We start from the raw sequence: 24,874 nt of genomic DNA, 5'->3' as shown, positions 1-24,874 counted from the left end.
GGGTTTATTTTGTATAATGTGCATCTGAAAACAAATGCTGAGTCAAGACTTCTGAGACTGGATAAATATGTAGCACAGTTAATGGAATTTGTAGTTATGCTGAAGTTTTGTTTTGCTGGGTTTTGGCAGCTTGAACTGCCTAAAATCCTAATTCAATTGCAATCTACTCACAGAGCACAGCTGTTTTGCTTGGCTACACTTTTCTTGCCACTTAATAAGGTACTTTTTTATTTAACTTTCAACTCTGCCTAGGAGCCCAAGTGTGTCTTCTAAAACAGAAAATTATTATCAGAAATTAATTAAGTATTCTTTTCAATCCTGTCTCCTGAGAGTAACCAGGCATTGCTGCAGATCTCCTCTGCATTAAGATATTACTGATTGTCATTCGTAGGATGGCAGTGGGGATGTCTCATCTGGAAGATACATAACTCCATAAATATGAAAGATTTGAAAGAAATTTATTACAAAATATAATAAATCAGAACAAATATTAAACCTATAATTGCAGTGTCACACATAGCACAGGCATGTGAAGACTATAACACTAGAATAAAAATAAACACACATTCTAAAGACAGAAGAAAATCTTATTGCAATTATAGGACCCTGATGGATCACATTTAGATCACATTATAAACCCCAGCTCAACAATTCTAAGAATTTCATATGCAATTACAGAACAGACAGCTGATTTGATGGTGGGGTTTAAGTGACCAGTGTCTACAAGGTCTTTGTCACAGCTCCACCTTCCATTGAATGTGACTGCAAGAAGCACAGACTTAGGCTTCCCCCTCTGATGGAGAACTCAGCTGGCACTATCTGGCTTTTTCTAACTGAAACAAGCCCAGTAAGCACCAATATCCTGATGCAGCTTTTGATCTGAGGTTTTGAATGTGCATATTAATGCATTACTCACAGAATTAGCCATGCATTTAACGTGGTACTTGGTGCTTGAGATGAAAGTTGGTGCTTTTTATTTCCACTAAACTCAGGGATATGTGATTGACTGAGTGCTGTGATACTCTAACCAGCAGGGGATGTGAAGAAAATAATACCACAACTGAAAAACAATCACTTCCTTTTAATAATCAGGTGGAATTCAACTTACTTTTTTGGTCTGTAGTCAGGGATGGACCTGTCCAGTGATATCCTGTCACTGAGTTGGGCATTGTAACCATATTCTTCATACTTAGTCTCTGATTCATGGCTATCATCTCTCAGGGTAGCAGCCATTCCCCCCTGGCCCAAGCCTCCTGGACCTTCAACTAATCCCATGGGCTTTGCCAGACCTAAAAGAAAAAGACAAAAAAAATCAGATTGTTAATATGTTAATATAAAGGAAATAAAATGTTAATATAAAGGAAAAAAAAAGAATCAATTAGCAAATTTCACAATTTCTCTTTGTTCCTGTAGAAATCCCTGGAAACAGGAATCTTGCTTCCAAATATTCCAAAATGCCTGATTATCCTTAAGATAATTAAGATAAAATTTCCTCATAAGGACTGGAGGCCAAGCCCTTTCCCAGCATAGCCTGTTCTAGCTACATTCATTTTAAGGGAGAGAGGTTGAATTTCTACCACATACAGATTTGCCAGTTTAACTCCATATTAATGTCAGTTCTGGAATAAGTATTGTAGCTGAGGCACCTGCTCTGTGGCTCTAAACCCACCTGCAGCTCTTAATGGTTCAGGTTTGGTTCCCATGCAGGGAGTGGAACTGTGCAACTGGTCACCAGCTGCTGCTGGGTAAATCTAATGTCACTTCAGGAGTCAATAAATAGGTAATTTGGACTCCACTGCACACCTTACCCAGGCTGTTGCCACAAATATGTCCTAAAACTAGCAGGGAGCTAATACCATGGGAATTACTGCAAATTCAGCTTGGAATTACTAAAGATTTCCTCTGTCCTTCAGATCTCTGACAAATGAAATATGAATATCACGTAAGATAGGGAGCTCTATACAGCTTACAGGATCAGAAAGCTGAGCTTTTAATAGAACAATTATCTCCACATGGTTAGTGCTGAGCTATGAGCCAGTCTGTGGTGCATTTATAGGTTTCATTCACTGGTATCTTACTGGTCAACTCAAAAATACATGTAAACAAAAATGAAACTAACATTAAAAAATCCTTATGATCACAACGCCAAGAACCTCTCCCATGGCAACAGGCATTTAACTTAATGCTAAATTCTCACAAACAAGCTCCTCAAATATCCTGTGTTTAATGTCAAAGGTTTTCTTTCCAAAAGGCTGAATATGAACAAGTTATAATAAGCAAAAATTACTTCTAATAGTCTTGGAGTTACCATAGAGAAATGTGCAAATATCCTCCAAATCCTTTACAGCAGAGGGCAAAACAATTAGAGTTCAAATTAAGAATTTTTAAGAGGAAAATGTCATAATTTCAACCAAACAATCAGAGAAAGACAAAAAGACACTTTTGACATTTGCCAGGAACAAACACACAGGACAGTGCAAAGCTGGGACTGGGTTCCCAAGCCACAGTAAGGTCTGAGGCAGTTTAGTTCCTCATGAAGAAATGTCCCTTGTACCTCCTTGCTAACACTGCCCTCACTTGTTATGGCTCCATCATCGTCTCTGCTTAATTACACTGTCACTTAATTAGGGGATGGTGGCTCATTAGTGGTCTGAAAGAGTAAAGTTAGCATTTTCCACTGTAGTGCTGGAGATAATCCTGTGCTAAGATTAAGCACAGCACTACAAATAGTTTGTCTGAACATGAAAGGACTGAGCACCTGTGGAATCTGGGAAATTTGGGACTGAATTGAAGACATTGGCAATCAGTGATCCCAAGTCAGAACAGACCTTGCTTGTCTTGATGACTTTGATGCCTTCTTCGTGTTCCTCATCATCATGCAGTGAAAAGTTCAGCTGTCTCAGAGTGATTCATGAATCTTAGCAGGAGGGGGGAGGGCAGAAGAAGAAAAAAGGATACCCTGAAGAAAAACATTCTTGGCACGGCCAAGCTTCTGAAAAATTCAGACAACTCCAAGCATCCAAACCTTGTGAGTTGTTGAAAAGATGGGTAAACAAGAGACTCACTTGTAGGTGGGTGAGAGAGGTGAATTCCAGATCTGGATAGCTAAGGAAACAGAAGAGAGGCACAAGCAGAAACCCCACAGGCCACACACCCATGAGGGCAAAGTAGAAAGTTGTGAGCTTCAAACCAGCATCTTTTCCTAGGGTATTGTACTGCTGGGACACAGGAAGAAAAGACCAAAGCCCTGAGCTGCTGGGATTGATACTAATTTTTCATTTGTAATGAACTTCTTCAAAGCTGTGAAGCAAAATGCTGGGAAAAAATGAAAGCTGTGCTCAAGGAAAGGGAACGTGGTATCAGTAGAGTGCTCTCTTCTTCAGGCAGTCACGGTGCCAAACTAGGATCTGTGCTGAAACATGTCTAAACCTCTTCAAGAGTTGTGCTGAAGTTAGTGATTTCAAACAGCGAGAATTCTTTTATCTTACTAAGAAAAGGAAATATTTCAGGGAGCTTCATACCGAAGGAAAGTGTAACATTCGTGCCTTTCATTCCAATTTAGGATGAGAGGCTATCTGGCACTTTGGCTAGCTTTAGTATTTGATATTACTTCCTTTGAAAAAATTAGAATGGCCTAATGTTGCCCTTCCTAGCCTGACAAATAGTCCTTGCTCAAGTAATTACAGAAATAACATGTCTGAGACTCTAAATCTCTCCCCACGTGAAAGCAAAACAACAGCAGCCCAATCTTTCTACATGAAAGTCTCAGACTCAGACACCAAGAGCAAGCAGTGATGTTGCTGCTTTACCTGCCCACTGGAGAACATCTGAAAAAGGGGGTTCAGTTTCAGAGAAATATTGGCAGTTTCCTAAAAAAAACCAAAAAACCCCGAGGCAAGCAGGCCTTATTGAAAAGGAGTTAAATTGGGCACTTTAGAAGTTAAAGAATCCAGAAAACCAGACACCTCATAAAGCCTATGTCCTTGAAAGACTGCAGCATGGAAATTCATTTGCTTGATCATTTGGAATCATCTGCTGTTACATCAAAGCAATCTGAAGACAACTTCATTGAAGATAACTGACCTGCTTGGATGAAAGAGTCTCCAAGCTGTGGTGTGCTGATGTGACTTCAAGCACCAATATAATTCCAATACTTGAAAACTTTATTCTTCACATTATATGCTCTTGCAGTTCACAGAACAAAATGCTTGCATCTTCATAGCATAAGTAACAGGGAAATGAAACTTGCAACCCACAGGAAGCATCTAATGCTTTGCTATTTTTCTCATGAATTAGTCAGACAGCCTTCCAAACCAGGCATAATGACAATTATTTAATATCCTTTTTTTCTTAAATCTGATATTCTTGCTTTTCATGCTGCTAATTGGATCTTGTTCTAGGAAGAGTCATCATGTGTCTGACTTACTCTCAGAACATATTGCTGTGAGGTGTTTTCCCTGTTCATTACCCAAATTGTAGCCTAGTCTGACTGACAATGCAGTAACACTGACCAACATATAGCAGCAATTAAATAAATGGCATCACATTACTTCATTCTTCAAGAAAAATGTTAAAGTATCCCTGAAAGTTCTTAGGAACAATAAATATAGTATATATATGTGTGTGGTAAATGCAGCAATTAGAGGCAATATTCTCCAGTGTATGGTTGGTTAGCTGGAGACAACATAACTATGTCTCACATAGGATAAGATTTGCACAGCATTTTTCATCTCAAAAGGATTACCTGTTGCTTCAGCAAATGTTTTGCCCCATGCCTACCCAAGTCAAGATCATAACTTGCTAACTCCCAAATCCATGGTTATCTGGGACAAAAATAGAAAAGGGTGCCAGTTTGGCAACATCTTCTTAAACAAAGGTTGGTCTTAAGAGATGAGATTGGGAAGCAGGCAGTGGGTGGTGTTTCTGCAGGTTTGCCTGAAGCAGAATTTCTCATGTGAGGGCTGTCCAATAGTCAGGGACCACTGAACAAAATCATCTCCTCAGAAGCTTTCCAGCATGCCAGACATGGGAAAATGCCTGGGAGGACATGGAGGAGCAGAATTCCTGACAGCAGTGCTCCCAGAGGAGGATGCACAGCTGGTCTGCCAAAGACAGGCAGTCAGCAAGCAACAGGTTATTTGTGTCCTAGGGCTTGGGTGCTTTCTGCTCAGCAAAATCCAAACAGTCTTTAGAGACAGCTCATAGGAAGATTTATTCCCAAGGGGTCTTTGCTTACTGGAACAGGAAAAAGGATACATTCTGGAAATACTGCTGCTCATCAGAGAGAGAACTGCTAATGACTTTATGTGCTGTGTGTTTAGATCCTATAGTGATGGGGAGCAGTATAAAACCTAAAGAAAACAGATGGAGAAGTGCTTGTGGTTCAGCTTCCAGCATACCAGCTTGGGCTTTAACTAAGGCAGATCATATGAGAGCACTTCTCTGTTTTATTCTTCTTTTAAAGCTTGTTGCAGACTTCCAGATCCTACAATCTTTGAGTCACCTCCCCATGGCTCTAACTAGCACCCATTTTTCCAAGGCTTCCACCCATTGTGGGCAGTGCAGAGCAGTGGTGCTGGCAATGAAACCCTGGGGCAAGGGATTGAACTCATGCTGCCTGCTCTGAGATGGGGAGAGAGGGGAGTGAGGGCAAAACAGCAGCAATGGCCACTGAGCTGCTATTTTTAAAGCTCTCTTTTCTCTAAATTTTTAGACTAGAAAGATCTACAGAGCATAGGCTGGGATCAGTCCTCCCCAGCTCGGTGTTGCAGATGACAATGAGGTCACAAATAATTAGTGGCTGTCATTCATTTCAAATTTATTGCTCTCACTGCAGAGATTTCTGTGCAAGACAGGAATTGCTGGGAGAATGAAGAGCAGAATGAACCAAGGTCTTCATTTCTTAACCAGATTAATTACTCTGCAGGATGCATAATTTTCTAGCACAAAAAGAGACCTTCTATTTTTCACCATAAACTCTGTCACCAAGGGAAAAATTATTGAAGAGATTTATGTGAGAAACTATGGCAAAAGCAAGATCAAACTACATCTGTGATTATTTTACTGTCTTTTTTTTCTGTTTTCATTTGTAAAACAACTACAGGCAGCTGTAAATCAGGTTCAGGAAAGGTTCTCAGACCTAATGAACCTTTTGACAATTCAAAATAAAAATAAGCAATTGAAAATAATTATACATCCACATTGACAATAGCACAGGTCTGTTCTTAGTCTTTTTCTGTCCTTCTTGTTATTTCTGGCAAGGCCACCTTCCCTTCAGCAGCTGTGGTCTGCTCCCACTCATCCCTCTTTCATCCAAACTCTGCCAAGGTGGTACCAGGGATGCTGTGCACAATCACAAGGCAAGCTCCACCACCAATGCCACCAGACTGGGTCAGCACCAACAGAACTGCTGCACTTGCTGAGCAGTCTCAGGTTAAGAAGGGTTCCAAATTCAAGCTTCTGAGCTACATCTACACTTAGCCTGTTGAGAGGAAAAAAAAAAAACAACCCAAAAACCAGGAATATATCTCCTTGCAGACTCAGTTTCTCTCCCTCACCTTCTACTCCAAGATGCTGCACACATGCCATTGCTGGCTTCATCAGCCCTCTGACAGGCCTGGTTTTCTGTTCATTATTTTAGCAGAAACAGTGGCATTATGTAAGTTATTCCCTTTCCAGACATAAAATTCATTAGTGTTTTTTAATTGGAAGAAAGACTGTGTTTTTATGTACAGATATCTAATATCAAAAGTAATTGCTTTTATAGAATACTCATTTGGAGATGGTTTCCCCTTGTGATGAGAAAATGTATTCTAATTACAACAGATAATTCAGGAGGAGATAAACTGATTGACGACTGGAAGGACCAAGAAATAGGAGCTTCACAGACTGTTGGAGATGAAGATAAAAGCCCCATTGTGAGGTAGAACACTGATTCCAAGCCTATAGATTATAAGGGAGATGTCTGAGTTTTGTCAGAGCCTTGATATAAATAAAATCAATTTCTTAAAGAGTAAAGTTCTTTAAACAATGGAGACCCATGTGATACATTTTTTAATTTCAAAGAGTCTACCACACATGCACAATTCTAAATTACATATCTGTTATTTTGATTTTTTTTTTCCATTTTAATGCTTTAAATTATCATTCACAGTGTCTGATCAGTTTGTTTTCTTTAAATAAATATCACTGATTCTTCTAGATTCTTCTAGAAATTTTAAAAGCATTTTAACAGCTGACTTGTGGCTTGTGCTAGTGACACATACAAAATGGATTTTGCTTTGGAGGAAAGCCAGAAAACCCTTCCTCTGATGATGGCATAAATCTGGAGTGGGGAGAGGGGGAAATGTTGGTGTAGCTGCCCAGCAGCTCACGGATATTAAAAGGAGACAGACTCTGAGTGCCACCAGTTTTGTCTCTGGCCTCTGGCAGTGGCCAGTACCTGAGGTTTCAGAGGAAAAGAAACACAAATTGGAAAGCATTTGGCCAATTAAACTCTGCACAGTCTCTGGAAGAAGAGTTCTCTTCTGAACCCTGTAGGCAGGTAACTAAAACCCTGAAGCATAATATTAGATTGCTCTCATTATCTTAACTCAGACAGGCAGAACTAGGGTTTAAAACTACCCAGTGCCCTTTAAAAGCCAAGCCACTAATATGGGATTCAATGGCCTCCTGCAGCAATGAATTCTCCGGTATCGTCACGGTCAGAGTGTCACTGACTCACATGAAATGGATCATCTGTATCAATATATTAGATTTTCTTTAATTTTTTCCAAGGAAATAGAGGTGAGAACTCCTGGGGAAAGCTATCATTAAGACAATAACAGAGCCATTGTAAAGAAAGGGGCCTCTCCTTGAAAAACTCCAAAGTGCAAGAGCTAAAACTTTGGAACCGTTTAGTTAGATTTAGAAATAAGCTGCTCCAAGCAAAGTGACAGGGCTTTTATTTCATAAATGAGGAGAAGAGCTTTTGAAAAACAAAGAGTTTGCTTGTGTGAATCAGAGGTAGAAAATGGAAGAGGCAGAAAGGGAGTTCTGACCCCAGGGCTGACACAACAGAGCCCCCAGCTAAAAAGACGAAGGTGGGTGCACTGACATTTTCTGGCACCTACAGAGCTGACTGCACGTCTGTACCTGTTAAAAATTCCCCTTTGATTGCTGATACAATTCCGGATGAGAAATCCCTGACTGGCCTGTTCTCAGACCAGCTCATCTACGGGAGTTAATCCCACAGGTTTTCATTCCATCAGGAAGAAATTATTTTTAAATAAAAGAAATGTTAAAAAAAAGCATATCTATCTAACTTTGGGTCCTACACAGGCTTGTACCACTCCGGACTCTATTGTGCTGAAATTAAAGTCTAATCTAACCAAAGGCTTTGTCACATCTGATATTGCCAAGCCTGTCAAATTACTTCCTTTCAGCCCAGGTTTCAGTCAGACACCCCTGGGACTCTGCTCTGGCTCAGAGGGATTGTCAGAGACTCAGCAAGACTCCTCTCCTTGCTCAAGGGTGTTTGGTGAGCTCCCGACAAGGGCAAGATAAGCCCCCTTCCTGCAGCATCACTTTGCAATCATGTTCCACATTATTTGCAGACATTCATATGCCTCCCTGCTCATTTACCTAAACAACCTGCTATTAAATTAAACTAACATAATCACACAGGCAGCTTTCCCAGTAACAAAGTCACAGACAACACTTGCCATTTCTATGACTGAAAAGCTCCTGGTTGCTCAACCCATTTTCCACCTTGGAGGACAAGAGTGTTGAACCTCACTGTAGGAGCTGCTGGACCTCAAAAATCAGATGATGTTTGAAAGTAGGGTCTCAGTTTTCCACAGCTGTAAAATTAGGCACCAAGTCCACAATGCAACTACAACAAGGAGACTGTTCTCACTTCCATTCTCCAAGAGTCACTACCCAGTATCTTTGTTGGTGATTAGAGAATCAAATGATCTGAAAAGGTCCCCTAATTTTGTCAGAGCAGAGCTAGTTCTCTGTCTGATGCTTTTCAGTCTTATCATCAGACATTGGCTCTTGGGAACAGATGGTAGAAGAGATCAGCTTCCAGTGAGGACATGAGATTTCAAATATTTCCACCCCAGCTCTTCGACACACTTGAGAATCAGTTAATTTGGGTATCAGTTTTGACAGCTGCCAGAGAAGGCCTTGATTCCTCCATTTGCCTTTCAGTGTGGTATTGCCTTATAGGCTCTTCAAAGGTGATATACTTTCCTTTTGCATCATTACACAGCAATATTGATGGCTGGCTTCAAAACATACTCATTTTCCTGACAGACTGCCTATTTTACATCTGTAGATGTGTGTATTTTCTTGAACTGTGTTAGTGTGCTTCTTTTTCAGGTGCAGCCTTGACACCTCTCAGGAGGTTTGGCTGGGGATTTTGGTTTGAGATAAAACTTGAGCCTCTGCTTTTCCTCTTTTTTCCTCCCTTCACTTCATTTTCATATCTCATGTCACCATACACAGCAGCTGTGCCCTGCTTGTCAATTCCAGGCTGCAGTGCCTCCTTCCATCAACCTCATAATACTCATATGATTTAATTTGCTACCTGCAGGACAAATCAGTTCAAAATCAAACACGGGACACATTGGAAACAGTGAAAATACAGCCAATCTGGCATCTAAACCAAAATGCTTAAAAATCAACAAATTTTGAAGCTAAAATAGATAAAGAAAGCTGCTTTGCTGAGGGTCCCAACTGATGAGATAAAGTGGCAGCCACGTTTATAGCAGGTCTGTTAGAAGATGGACCACAACTGAAGGTCTGATCCTCTCCTATTCAGAGAAGAAGAGGAGAAGTAGCCCACAGTGCTAAAAATCATCCTTGGTTTTGAAGTGCCTTGCTATTGTTTAAACAAACATTGAGCCTGGATTGCTTTTGGCTCTAGAGAGGAATGCAATCCCTCTTGAAATTCACAAAAGAAAGGCTGTTTAGAAAAGACACAATGTTGCATGGATACCTTAGAACCTACAATTAATCAGGGATTTATCAGGTAAAAATAAAAAGAATTAGGTACTATATTCTCTGGAGGAAGTAAATCAAAGGATGAGATAGTTCTGCAAAAGAAAGGAGAAATTAGGATGGATGGCAATTGTTAATAAATTTGAGAAAATAAAGATGTAATGTTGAGGAAAAAATATTGGCACAATGTTTTATTTAAAAGCAGTAATAAAAACATTGCTTACTTTGATTTCTAGCCTTTCTGGTTTATTGTTCATATAAAGATAAATTGACTCAGACTTCCAGGAGCGGGAAAGCTACGATCCACTGTTAGAGGCACTTTAAAACCCAGCACTGCTCTAATACCTGATTCATTATTAACAAGATTGGCTTCACTGGGTGTTAGTATTTTCACAAATTGACTGTGACCTACAGCTAGTTTAGGCCCTAAAAAACTCACTGCAAGGCAAAGATGGGCTTTGTTTGATAAAGCAGGGGGACATTTGGTGACAACATGGTACTGAGATCCATCTATTTTGAAACTGTAGATCAGACTGCTCCAATTTACCTTCCTCATGCCAGTGACTGCAGTAGTGCTTGCCTAGTTTCCACCAAAGCCATGTAAAATGAAATCCAAGTTTGCAAAGATTCTATTTTTCTTCAGGCTTTCTTTAACTTTATGCAGAAATTTCATAGAAGAATGAATGTTCCTGTCCCCTGAAGTGTCTCAGGTTTGCATTTATGACTACATTAGGAGATGTTCAATTACACAGTGAAGAGAGAAATGAATATGGTGACAGAAAGTGCCTTTACAGAGGAGAAGATCCTTCAGAGAGGAGACAGGTAACAGAATTTGAATTTTAGAAAACTGAGGTCTGAGCTGATAGCCTGGACTCCTAGCACCTCAAGGACGCAAAGCAGACATGCTTCAACTTCAGGTCAGACCCATGCTTACCTTAAGCAGAAAGTTTTCCAGTACCAACTGGTCCCAGTGAATGCTGATGCTGTGCTTGCTGGGGCACAAAGGGCAGCAGATGAACTGAGCAGCACAGCATCCTTCATGCTACCCAGCAAAAAGCAACACAGGATCATTTCTCTGCTCCTTGCATAATCTAATTATTCAGTCACTACTGAAAGGCAATGAGACAAGTTAGAAGGACCCAAGTCTGCCATTTTAGGAAGCTGAAAATAAAGGAGGCTCTGCTGCTCTACTGGTGTAGAGTCAGGGAAATTTCATGCTGCTATGGTTATTAACTGATGTAAGAAGAAAAGCAGACAAAAAATAATGTTTGTGCTAACATATTGCCAATTAACAGAGCAAGCAGAAGAATTCAACATGAAGATCTGAGTCTGATTCCTTTAAAAGCTAAGAACTTTCTTTTCATGTTTGTGCTTAAATGAGTGAAAATTTCATTTGTCACCAGTACAATTTTTGGCTGGATGGCCAAGAAAAAAAATGCTTGGGGATCATGCTGTCTGCATTTGACTCTCAGTCAGCTTCCCCCTCTTATACTCTCCCCTCATCTCTGCTCATTGGATTCTGAGGACTGTGTCTAATTTCAGCCAAAGCTTGGCAGACAGTCAGAGGTCTCCAAAAATTACATTTCTGCAAGTGTCACAAAAAATGACATCTGGAAAGAAAATGTTCCTACTGAGGGGAGGTTTGGTGAAAGATCAAGTACAAGAGACTCATTGGAGCTATTAGAGATCATTCAAGAATTCACCTTTAGGATACCCCAAGGCACAAGAAAGTCAGGTTGCTTTTTTGTTTTGTTGTTTTTGCTGCTCAAGGAACTAAACATTTATTTTTAGGATTAATTGTGGTAATTACTAGATGTCTAGGTCGGTTGGATGTCTGAGTGTTATTTATATTATTGATTAACAGCATCACAAGGTAAGATGCTGCACAGATTAGTCTGGATTCAGACCTCCCCAGTTAAATAGAGGACAGAAATAAGAGGAGGGGAAGGAAAAGAGCAGAGAGATGAATGAGCCAGCACCACAGATAAAGAGTAAAGGAAAGGCTCAGCTGGAAATGGAGTCCGGGTCTCCTAAGCATGGGGCTTGTATTTCAGCAGCTCTGAATATTTTCTCAATAGCCCTGAAGTTGCTTCTTTAGCCCCCCCAGTTCCTACTTCTGTAAGCTTACACCCCCTTCTATCCAGGTGTTAGCAGCAATGATGAAAACCAGGTTAAGCTCCCTCTTACCTCATGCTCCACTCCCATATGTTACATGGAGCCACCTGCAATCTATCACCATGCTTTAGGATTAACAGCTTTGGGCAGCAAAATCTGTTTTCCCTATTAGAGGTGCGAACAGTCCCAAATCCCTGCCCAGCACCTCCAGCACAGCTCTTGGATCACAAACTCCAGAGGAACACATCAGCATCCCTGGCCAGCTGACACCAGCACAACAGGGAGCAGCAGCTTTCACCAGAAGGTTTGTGCTCCTGGTAATCACCAAAGGGACTCAGTTTTGCAGGTACAGAATTGTGCAGCTATCAGGAGCCTCATTTTACACATGGCCTAATGACTGGAAATCTGCCTTACAAGGACTCTGCAAAGCAACTGCAAATTTTAAGCCTGAGGAAAGCTAACCTTGGGGTTACACAAGCTCTTTTAGTTGGGGATATTTTTAGTCTTAGCACTTCCTGAAGTTCAGTATATGCAGGAAAGAGGACCACCAATCTTTTCTACAACACGAGGCTTGCTAGAAAATGAGTTAATGTAACAAAATGTTTCAAAAACTACATTTTTATTTACCAAAGCTTCACAGTCTAGAGGCATATGAAAGCTGCAGAAAAAATAAATTCAATTTCCCAAAGGGCAGCAAGGCCCTATTGCCAAATAAAATGGAAAACCAGCATAAGAAATACAAATGAAAAACAACCAATTAACCTGTTTACCCCACCAAAAATGCCACAGAGACAAAATGAGAAGCAAATTTCTCTAATATTGCAGAAGGAGGCTATCCAGCTGTCAGGGTGGACACCTCCCAAGAAAAGTGATCTCCTGTGCAACAGATCCCCTTTTGCTTTGCAAATGGTATGTCAGCACCTTGGCTAGGCTGGGCTGGGCTTTGGGAACCAGGAACTGGAAACAATATGGAATTTCAGCAATAAAAATACTAATTCAATCAAATCTTGAGGAAAAGTTTAGTTTTGGATCCCAGTTAGGCTGCCTCAGTTAAGCACAGATTTACCCAGTGCTGTCAAACCAAAAGGAAAATTATCAATAGGCAGAAGCAGACCTCAAAAGCTACAAGTGAAGGGTTTCTCCTTGGCAGGCACTGGCTGAGGGATGGGGGAGCTGTGTCCATGGGAGCAGAGGCAGGAGCTGAGGCATGGGGGGGTTGTGTCCAACAGCACAAGTAACAGGGTGTGAGAAGAGGATTTAGCTTTGCTCTGTGGTAGGTAGGTAGTTCTGTGCAGTGTTGTGAAAACAGATAAATCAATCTCTGAACAAAGCTTGCTCAGATACCAGGAGCAAGACAGCTATGATAAGGCTGTTAATCTGACCTCTTGGTTTGTGCAATCTCTTTGCAATATGCAAATTGGATCCAAACAGCACAAACACAGAAGAAATCAAAGAGTCCAGGAGTTGAGGCCAGAGGCAGAAACACAGAGCTCACCAGATCTATACTAGAAAGGGGAATCACTCCAAAGCCTTCAAAGAGGAAAGAACTTGTTCTCAGTCATACTAATGTAGGATAGGGACACTGCACTAACTTGTCCTTTATACTACATATACATTATCAGAACTAGTCAATACACTGTTCATCCCGTGGCAGAAATTCCTTCATTTGGCCAAATTTACTACTGGAGTTACTGTGCTGATAACTACAGACTGTGTCTGTGTTTCTGATCAATAGCACAGAGGAATTTACACAACCAACTTCAACAGATGTGCATGGGAGAGATGAGGAGAATCTGAATCATTGCTGCAGGTATAAAAACCTGTTTGATCAAGTTACCCCATCCAGCTGGCATACCTGTCAGTGTCCACAAGATGCACTGCTGACAGCAGAGCAGGGCTTGGCAGGATCTGCTGTTTGCTTAGAAAGCAGTCTCAGATTTGTATCTGACTTAGATACCTGACTAAACATGCCTGCTACCCCAGACACAGGTTTTCACAGCTATCCCCAGGAACAGAATCCAGGAAGACACTGGTAATCCCAGAGAGACCAGCTCTGTCCTTCCATGCCAGAGGACACCCCTCACAGGCACCTCTAACACAGCCCTACCTGGACCTCTGTCTGTTGTACTTGTGTTTCACAGCATCTGAATATTTAAAGAACTTCACAGGAAGGAGAGACCTGGCAGGATCCATTTTCTTCCCTGACCAGTTTATCAGAGATTAAAGCCTTGCTGGGAGAGCTTTGATGCTGCAAGGGGTGATTCAAATGCAAGTCCAGCAAGCATGGTTTCAGTCATGCATTATGAAGAAGTCACCCTGTCACTGGTGAGCACTTTGGAGTACTCCAGTAAAGACAACTGGATTGCTTGGATAAGAAGCTCTGAAATGTAAGTAGATGGCAGATAATTGAGTTCCATGGTTGACTTTTGCCTACACAGCCTCAGTTTTTGTTCTCCCTCCTGCTGCAGCCGATCTCCTGAGGAGTCAGTGCTTTGTACAGCTGAGGAATTGTCCTCCTGGAGGGGACTCCAGTGGCACAGAGGTGACAAAGACCTTTACAGCACCAGCTTTTTTCCACAGACATGTCTTGGCTTTGCACAAAGAAAGGGGGAGCAAGGGATCTGTTGGAGATAGCATGGCTTTTGCCAGTGCTACACTATTTTAGGGGCTATTTAACCGAGGTACCGGTATTACAGCAGCCTCTGGGGCATTTGCTCCAACATTTAATCCAGGAGGTTAAGACTGAAGAAGATTCACTAAAGAATCCCAGATGCCAAACATGTTCCTTTGTATTTTCATCCACTGAGTTTGGGCTCTTTAGAGGCAATTTCCAAATTATGGTGTGAAACAGGTAACCCTTTCCTGTAGCAATCTGGCACTAAATCCCTCTGCCTGACAGAACTGTTTTTAAGTATCAGTGCTTAAAGAAGCTGTTTCAAAAATGTTTTCCTTGGTTTAGTTTTCTCAATCATTGCCCATTCTCACAGATGACATGCAAATTACAGCACAAGTATTAAAAGTATAAATCAGACGGGTGGCAAATGAAAGGGCTTCTAGAGAACAGCTCTGTAGGAGGTGGTAGAAAGGCTTAACATATTCAGAAATCGATATTCTCACCTTTTCTAAAAATGTTTTGCTCATTTACACAGACAACTCTTCAGCCTCTGAGAAAACATTGTCCACACTGCTCATGATGACAAAGCAAAATCAGGTCTATTGTCTCCTCAGCTATCTACTTGCAGATGCCCTCCAACTCTCCTCCAAAGTCAGTAATCAAGGACATACTTAGGAAAAAAAAAATTAAAAAAACTGTTAAGCCTTTAGTCATTTGTCATATTCCCAGACTGGCCCTTTTCTTCTGCATTGTTTCACGAAGTACTCCCCTCACTGAAAAAACAAAACACTTCATGGTCCCAGGCTCATCCCAGTTTTGAGGACAGATCCCTCAGAACAAGTCATCTGAGGAAAATAAAATGAGAGGCAGGGAGCCACATCTGCTTGGTGCCACAGCTTTGCAGGACTGGGCAGAACACACAGAACAGCTCAGCCTGATGGCAAACAGCAAGGGGCTTTACTGTATCCTAAGGACACCCATTTCTTCCCCTGATTGCAAGACCAATAAACTTCTCCAGAGTCACTGCAGTGAACTCTCTCAACAGACATTTCAGCACGATGATATAAAAGGCATAAACAAATGAGCACACAATTATCAGCAATGAAGGGATGCAGTGAGAGGGGTAAAAAGTGGTGGGAGAGCTCCTCTTCCTCTGGATGTTCTTCTGGATTTCCTACAGCAAGTGCTGCTGCATTGTCTCTGTGCATTGCAATGAGGCCCAGTTAGCTAAAGCAGGTGAAATAAAAAGCAAGTACAAGGAGCCACAGAAGCCACAGAAGCACAGCCCACTTCCCTCACTCTGGGAGGATGATGTTAAACAGGGGTAAGAAAGCAGAACTCAGCTCCATGATACCACTGCCCTGGGCATCTTTGGACTTGCATATACCCAAACAGCCCACTCCAGTTAGATCTACACCAGCTCAGAGCTTTCAGCAAGCCAGGTGGTGAGGCTCAGTTTGAATAAAGGATTATTTTGCCATGAATTGCAATCCCATCTTCAGTTCCTTCTCTTTTAGAGGGCCTCTTGTCAAAGCAAAGGAAGACCCTTTCCTACTGCTTTGGAATTCAAAAAAACCAAAGCCTGGGAAGTCACAGAGATTATCCACACCAAACTCTTGTACACAGCCAGTGTGGATGCTGTGGGCAATGAATGAAGACAGACCTGAAATCAGAGGCTGGCCAACACTGAAAGGATGAAGCCTACCAATATTTAAAGCTAACTTCACCAGGTGAAATTCCATACTCTTCAGTGCACTGAAGAGTCTACAAATAAGAACTTGAAAGCCTAACAGATTAGACTGAGAATAAATTACAGAAGCAACTACCATGCATTTAAACTCAGAGTAACCCCAGCTAAATGAGAGGAGTTGAGATCAAGCTGCACCATGCTACTCCCTACTTACTCACTCCTGTTTCCTACATCCAGCAAACCTTAGTTCAGGAGATAGCCTCCGTAGAGGTAATTTTTATGCTCTTTTTATGTCTTGCAGGACTTGCTGAATATGAGCAAGTCAGCTGCACTGCAGTTTGTCTCAAAAACTGTCTTGGAAACTGTAATATTCAAGAACATCTAAAAGGTGAAAGGATAAAAACTTGGGGGCAGGAAGACAATTTTAAATCTGTTTGCATCTGCTGTGCTGTTCTTGAAACAGGTTTTGCCTCCACCTATGAGGCTTTCAGATATTCAGAGTCATTTCCATGGCACCAGAGCTATGAGTTTTAGAAAAAGCAGACACAAGTTATAGACACATTCAATCAGCACTTGGCTGCTTTAGCTCTGTGCTCTGAGGAGAAGATGACTTTTGGTCAGTGAGAGGATCTCTGTCTGGTTTCCATTCTCAGAAACTGAAGTTCTCTTCTTTCAGAGGACATTTTTGATCAATAGGACTAAAAGAAGGTTGGATGCTGCTCTGCTGTCATAGGCTTTCTTCCTTTCTGTTACCCAGAACATCACGGGTTCTTTTTCTTTTGAATTTTTTTCCCCTTTCAGTTTTTTTGGTTTAAAATAAGTGATGGAAATGACCAGCTAGTGAAACCCTACAAACAATAACAATAATAAAAAGTATGCCAAGTATCCTGAGGAAGAAAGATGGAGTACCCATTAGTAAGGTTAGAGAGGGGCATTAATAAAAGGAAGATTTGTTAAACATGACTCATTTGTTTTCCTGCCTTTCATAAATCTTATTATTTCCTTGGAGAACAGCCATGTATTCAGTGGCTGGAACTGCATTCTTAAGTGATGGTCTTGGTTTAACTAGCACTTGCCTTTACTTACATAAAAAAAAAAAATAAATCACATAATGGCAAAAAACTAAACTCAAAACCAGTCCCACTTCCCACTGTCAAGGTTAATTAAGCAAAACCCAACATCAGTCAGGACTAACATGGCTAAAGTGGAAATCAGTCTTTTGGATTTGACCATCACTTTGCAATACAAAAGGCCAATGTTTTTGCAGCAATCTTTATGCACTAATCTTCTGTAACTGATCCAGAAGGACTGGAAGTACTTCTTACATAAGCTGTGTGGTACACAGATACACTGCAGCCTGACTTTAAAATTAAAGAAAAGGAAACATTGGTATTTCTCAGTCCTGCCTTCACTAGGCCCAACCTTGCATTACTTTAAAATTATTCTGAAAAGAAGACCACATGAAGAAACTGCTCATCAGTACAAGGAAAACACATGGCTGATGGTAGTCCCCACAAATAAGTTGATACTTTTGGAGCTAATTTTGTTAGATGCACGTTAGCATCAGATCATAAACAAATTAAATAGAAACAGCTATAGCATGAGAATTTCTGTGTGGGTATGAGAAGGTGCAGTTTCATTAATGTAAGGCTGACAGCCACACTTAACCTTTCCACACATAACTGGCTTTAAACCAGTTCCAGGCCTAGGAAGAGTCAGCTGTCCTTTTAAAAATACTGCTGTACCTTTTAAGTATGCAGATTGCCAGGCTGAATTTTAAATGCAATCACTTTTGCCTCCAGTACATTTTAAAAATCAGGAGTCACAGGCTGCATGAATCAGTCCTCTGTACCTAGGACCTGTTATTTCCATCATTTTAAGCCAATGAGCTGCAATTTTGTGAATTTTCCACTTTTTGCCCCCAGTCTCCTCCATGAAATGCATGTGCAATATAAAACCCATCTATCAAACTGGAAATTGCTATTGTATTTAATCTCCCCAAAGAGAGCAAAATCAAATTATGATGTGTAAAGAATGATAATCTGTGAAATTCAAGGGAATATTCCAGATTTATCCCTCCACATCTGCAATAGAACAGGTCAAAGAGGTCTAATGCAGGAGACCTGGGTAGGAAGACATGATGTGAGCATACATAATGAGAAGATGAAAACTCTCTTAATCTTTGCAGATTGAATGAAATCTAATTACATGCTGTATTGATTGTTGTGTATTACTGGAAAGAGACAGTGAAAAGTGAAAAAGGCAATTACAGTGAAATTTTAGTCTGACCCTTCAATTGCTTTTGGTATGAAAGGTTATGCTCTACTTAGGGCATAAAAAATTCTTTATCCTCTATGGTTAATCAACAGAGTCAGATGCAAAACTGGTTAGGGGAAAGAGCCAGTCAATTAATTCTTTTTTTATTTTTTCCCCTTTACAAAAAAGGGGAAAATACCACAGAGTTATCATTATGACATTTCATTAATTTCTGCTAAGTCTATCTGGTGTCAGTTCTGTGCTGATGAACAGATCAGAGTCATCAATAGAAATACCATGGCAAAGATGAAAAAATATGGAATAACTCAGCTTTTCTAAAAAATGTTATACCCAAAATGAAATATCAGGAGGTAATGCAAAGGTTCATCAAGGGAATTCCACAGACACGTTTCATTACTTTCCCTTGGCATGCTCTTTTCATTTACTTCCACCAAACCCAGCAGCAGCTGAGTGTAAAGAAAGCTTTCAGAACCACTGCTTTCCTAAGTTGATAGAAAACCTGAGCATGAGCCAATGGAAAACTCCAGTGAGAATCATGGCAATTCTCATTCAATTCTGCTCTAAAAATTCTTGTTCTGCCAAAGATAATTGCAAGAACCAGCTTTCTACTGACTTTCATGCATGGTCCTCTGTGTTCTACACACACACCCCCCCCCCCCAGGCACTGTATGCACAGTTTTGATTCAGACAGAAACGATAATGAGTTCTCCAGTGATCAGTTTCAGATTGCCTCTTGATACACTTGTACCATTCCTGCTTGTATTTATTTCTCCTCACAGAAGGTATGCTTTCAGATAACAGTTCTTGGACTGCATGCAAAAAGAAAAAGAAGTTTGACAGAAACAAAATTTTGGCTGCAGGTCTTGTCTCCCACAGAAGGGTCTTTCTATTGAGCTGAATCCTCAACAGAGTCCCCAAAAAATCCAGGTAAGGTCTTACCAATTTAGGATTCATCCAGAGAGAGAATAATGAAAGAGAAGAACACTGAGACTTTATTACCAAATATATAAAATACCCAGTAAGTGCCTCTAAATTTGCTGATCTCAATATAGAAAGAACTAATAGTACAAATCTGCAATATGGTTCTGGACAGACCCACTATGGTAATAACACTGAACTGGACTCAAGTCCTTGAGCTTGCAGGAGTTCTGGCTATGCAAGGAATTCATATTCCTTACAAATCAAATCTGTCTCCCCATGCCTATCCCTCCCTATCAAAGCAACTTTGAGCCACATCACCAGTCAGTGACATCCAAGAAGGCCTCAGATGTCTCTGATCTTGTGGTGAAGCAGGATCCATCATCCTGTCTGGGAACCTTGCTCAACACTGGGATGAATCTGCACAGCTCCAGAGCAGCCAGGGTGCTGGTGCAATAAGTCTGTCAGTGGAACACTGTCACAGACAGAAGCCCTTGAATCTCAAAGCTGCCAGAGCAGCATTCTGCCCATTAATGGCCTAAGTAATGAGTCAGAATATTAAAACCAGAATTGCAGTGAGCTCAACCCAAACACAGATGCTCGATCCTGATTTCACCTACACTGATGCAACTCTGAGGACTTTAGTGGGGCACTACTCATTTTTTAGGAATTCTCAGTTTTGTTGACACAAGATGAAAAGGAAAAACAAAAGTGACAAAGAATCTTTTCACAGCGAGGATGAAATAAATTGACTTGTGTTAATTCACCACTATGTAATAATAAAACTGTGCCACAGAGAAATTGAAGAGAAATTATTAGGAAACTGGCATAGCCCAGCTTAAAAAAATGCTCAGTATTTTCCTGTGTAAGACCTTCCAAAAAGAAACTGCCTGTAGTGTCTATTATAACCTGAAGAAGTAGTGTAACATGTACGTTACATAAAGAAGAAGAAAAAACCCTCCAAGCTAGAGGCATGCTTTACAGAGAACTTGCTGTTTACTGGGAAGCCACAGCCATTACATGCACAGGTGCCAGCCTAGCACATTAAGAACTCCTGATGACCTGCCAGGGAATGAGACTCTGAGATGAACTCAGAGCAGGTAAATCCTACCCAAAGTCTCACTTGTGATCATCTCCAGGAAAAAAATCAATTTGGAATTAAAAAGCCCCATTCAGTTGAATGGATACATCCAGCTACAATGGATATAGTTTACGGACTGATCTAATTTAGTTTGGGAACTCCATAGCTTTTTTGAATTAGAGAGGAGGATTTCCCTCTTAAATTCTACATTCTTCAAAACTGCTCCAAAATACAGTTAGTAAACACAGCTGTTGAAACTTTCCCTCTAACTCATGAACGTGTATTTTTGTGACTAACATCCACACTCCACATTCCCCTTTTCTCTTCCCACTTATACAGATGTGTGTGCAGAGGATGCCTACGCTGCAATGCTGGCACAGACTGCAGATTAATGTAAGTCTCACCTACTTAGACCTATGCAGTCATTCAGAAAGTAGTAATGAGAAATATATCTTCCTATTTGTCTGCATTTTAAGGTTAGAGTAGCTTTTGTTAAATCCATGTTATGAGTAAGATATCCACAAGCAGCCTAGAGTTACATCTGGTATGCTTGAACATATTTAAACTGCAAGTTTTATTTGGTGCTAGAGACTATTACCTTCATATTACAATTTCATGTGAAAGTTGACTCTTCAGCCTCTTCTTGTCCAGAGCACTGATATATTTAATCACATATTTATTTCTTTGGTGTTCCACGTTTAGAACTTTACACATCTATGAAAATATAAATGCACTTGCTCTAAAGAATTAGTTTCTAAAGATATGTTACTTGTCCTATTGCAACTTCTATTGCTGAGCCTGTTCTGACTACCATCAGTTGCTTACTTACTAAGATTTTTTAAGACTGGTGAAATAGAACGGAATGTCATAAAAAGAAGTGGTGGATGCTTCCCCTCCTCACTAATGATTAATATTAAATTTAAAAGGCAAAGTCACTGGGGAAACCTATGGGTGCTATGTTTAAATAGATCATTAAAAGTACGCAGCATAAGAACTCAGTTGAATGTTTTCAAAGTAGTTCTGAGAGCAAGTATATGACTTCCAGCTATGACCTAACTGTATTTGCTATATAAACACCTACCCATGCAGAGTTAATACAGCCAGGCAAGCTGTAAAACCTGATACAGTGTGTAGGGTCTTCCATCAATCCTTAAACCCCTGACTTCTGCAGCCTCCCTAACTTTGTATCTATTGGCGAAGTCCTGACTTTGAACCGAACTGGCAGGGGGGAGCTTAACAAATTCCTCCAGCAAAACCTGCAGCCAGCTCTGTCCCTTCAGCCCTCCAGCAGTAGCGTGAGTCCATATGATGCTTCCTGGGCTTCTCTCCCCACGAGCAGACACTTCGTGTGCTCTCCCCAGATCTGCAGCCCCCTCCCAGCCCTCCGTACCATTTAGCTGGTTGTAGACTACTTCCTCCAGGTGGTCCAGGCGCTGCAGGATGGACTCCCGGTCTGCCAGGCTGCCCACTTTGGCTCCGCGGCTCCTGGCCCGTCGGTCCGCGCTCCGGACGATCTGCACCAGCTCTTGGGAGCGGTCCTGGATCCTGCAGTAGACGGAGAAGAGGATGATACCCACGAAGACCAAGATGTTCACCGTCAACAAAGTTTTGATTTTCCGTGCCACCGCCATGGGAGCCTCCGGCGCGGTAGCGGGGGGCACATCAAGGCGCGGCGGCCGGCGGCCTGGCGGCCACCCGGGGCGGGGGCTCGGGGGGGGGGTGAGGTTCGGGAGGGTTCGGATCGGAGCTGTCCTTCAGCACCACCGCGTCGCTCCCCTCCCGCCTCCCTCCTTCCCCCCGCGGGGCCCGCGCCGCGGCGGGCTGGGAGGCATGGAGCAGGGGAGCCGCGCAAGGAGCGCGGGGCGCGGAGCCCGGCAGCTGCTGGCTGCGGAGCCGCCGCCGCCTCCTCCTCTCCTCCTCCGGCGGCTCCCGCTCGCCCGCCCTCGCTCTCCGCCGCCCCAAACGCAGAGCGCCGGTGCGGAGTGACGTGCTCCGGGGGATCTCATCTACATGCACACGGTGGAGCTGCCGTGCCGTGCCGCCCCGCCTCGCCCGCGGCTCCCCCTCCACCCCTCATCCCGGTCCTACCGGGAGCCGCCACCCCCCCCCGGCACTCGCCGCTGGTCGGTGAAGGAGACAGGGGAGTTGAGAGCTTCTCTCCCACAGAAGACACCAGTGGCCATTTTCTATTCCTTGCCCACCTAAAGGGCCCTGAACCTGCCCAAACATCTCTACAGGCAGCTCCACGAGAAGCCACAGGACAAAGATCGTCCCAGTGTATGGGTGAAGGTGAGTTGAGGTGCTAACGGCCTCACTGCTGGAAATAACCTGAAACAAGCAAGAGGCAGAGCTGCCAACACACACACGGCTGCCTGGGTTTCCCAGGAGCTGAAGTACAACGTTGGTAGTCATCCTACCTGGGAGTGACATGGCTGAAACAACACCCACAGGCAAGAGAAAGCCTTGCCAAGTGTACACAGGTGAAGAGAAACAGCCCAGGCCCTTGCTCTCAAACACCCATCCAGTGACTGCTGAGGAATTACCAAGATCTCTGAGCTTGACACCTGTGCACATTAGAAACAGACTTTGAGCTGGAAGCTTCTCCATTCGTGTACACAGTGGTTCTCTTTTGCACACCATCTCACTTAGAGGGTAGCAAAGCATAATACAACCCTGGTTATGGGATACGTTTTTTCCTTCCATCCTGTCTTCTCGATCCCAGAAGCTGCCAGTTCAAAATCCAGCAAAAGTTACAACCTCCCTGCATTCACTTGGAAAGATCTGCTTGGGGTTTCCCAAGTTATTAGTTCTCCACTGCTGTCCTACTGCCTTGTTCACCCTTGGCAGTGCCATTGAGGATGCAGTTTGTTGAAGTTTTGTGTTTCCTTCTGAGAAGGCTTTTCCCCTTTGGCTTTCTGGGATCACAAATGAAGCCTGGGCTGGAGGGATCAGCAGCACAGAACAAGCCTAGATGAGGCTTGTGTTATAATCTAACTTTATCCCTGGCAAAAGAAGTCACAGGTTTCTGCAGTTATCTCTTGCAGATACATATGTCTATAAAAATATGTTCAGGATTTGGCTACTTCCTACATTACTGTATTCTTGAGCACAAATAATCCCTAAATGCATGGTCAAAAGTTCTTTCTCTAAAGCAGCAGTAAAACTCCCAGTCAGCTCAGCAGAAGTAGCTCAGAACCTTCAATTTTTCAGTGTTTTGATCATTTCAGTTGTATTCTTATTGTAAGTCTGCCATAGCATCACATTTTTCAATTAAAACCAAACAAAACCCAAAACAATTTGGTTTAAGAAAATGTATTGACCTAATGCTCAAGTGTAGCTTATTAGACATCACAGCATTTAATATATTATAGCAACACCTGCTGGAAATAGATCACTATTTCTATTATAAACTTCAGGTTCACATGCTGGCAGGAAATATTTAGTTTGGAATCTGACATACAGTTTGTGGTTTACTACTCATGGGACCTTTGGCTATCAAGAGTTTATCAAGCTTTGCTAGTGGTCTGTTACACATTGCTGCAGTTTTAAATGGGCTCTTTCAAAGACATGATTTCATCCATGATTGACTTAAGTCAAACAGTTGGTTCCTTTTTCTAAGCAAATGTTTTTAAATGCCTGGCTTAAAATAGTCTATGGTGTGCAGAGAAGAGAATAGTGGCCCTGGCAGTGCTGGGTTTATTGTTGGACTGACTGATCTCAAAGGTCTTTTCCAATCAAAGATCCTATGAGAATATGCTTATGTGGCTGAAACCTTCCCTAACACCATTGAAATAATGGCTGGCTCATTAATCACAGTTCATTCAGAGGTATCAAAGCAAGTTACAGAAGATACACTTTTAGTGTGGACTGAAAGATGACAGTGGTGGTTTTGGAAAAAGTCCAAGGTCAGAAAATGTATTCTCTTTTTGCATTGGAACAAACCCAAAACATTTTGGAATATTTTCACATAAACAGAAGCCACTGTTCCCTGCCTAAAAGAGTCAGGATCCAATTTTTCTTCCCTCAGAAAGGCTTATGTCACAAAAAGAAAACTACAACAAAATCAATACATGCAACAGCTGGATTTCAGCAAAAAATGCCTCTGTTGAAATCATACCCATCAGCTCTGACTGCTGACCCATCTTACCAATGGGGAACTAGGAAAGGCACTGAGAACTTGTTCCAAATCAACAGA

At 41.8% G+C, this 24,874-nt stretch overlaps 1 protein-coding gene across 1 annotated transcript in view; it reads right to left on the bottom strand.

The window, feature by feature from the left end:
• Nucleotides 1-22,310, bottom strand: part of GALNT9 (polypeptide N-acetylgalactosaminyltransferase 9) — a 122,236-nt gene extending 99,926 nt beyond the window's left edge. The window contains exons 1-2 of the mRNA XM_008502757.2: nt 22,070-22,310; nt 1,109-1,289 (exon numbers count right to left, since the gene is read on the bottom strand). Of these exons, the coding sequence (XP_008500979.1) occupies nt 1,109-1,289; nt 22,070-22,310 (422 nt within the window). The remainder of the gene's footprint in view (nt 1-1,108; nt 1,290-22,069) is intronic.
• Between the last annotated feature and the right edge of the window lie 2,564 nt (nt 22,311-24,874).

Source organism: Calypte anna, chromosome 15 (assembly GCF_003957555.1).
Source record: "Calypte anna isolate BGI_N300 chromosome 15, bCalAnn1_v1.p, whole genome shotgun sequence".
NCBI lineage: Eukaryota > Metazoa > Chordata > Aves > Apodiformes > Trochilidae > Calypte > Calypte anna.
This window is presented reverse-complemented; position numbering and strand designations above follow the sequence as displayed.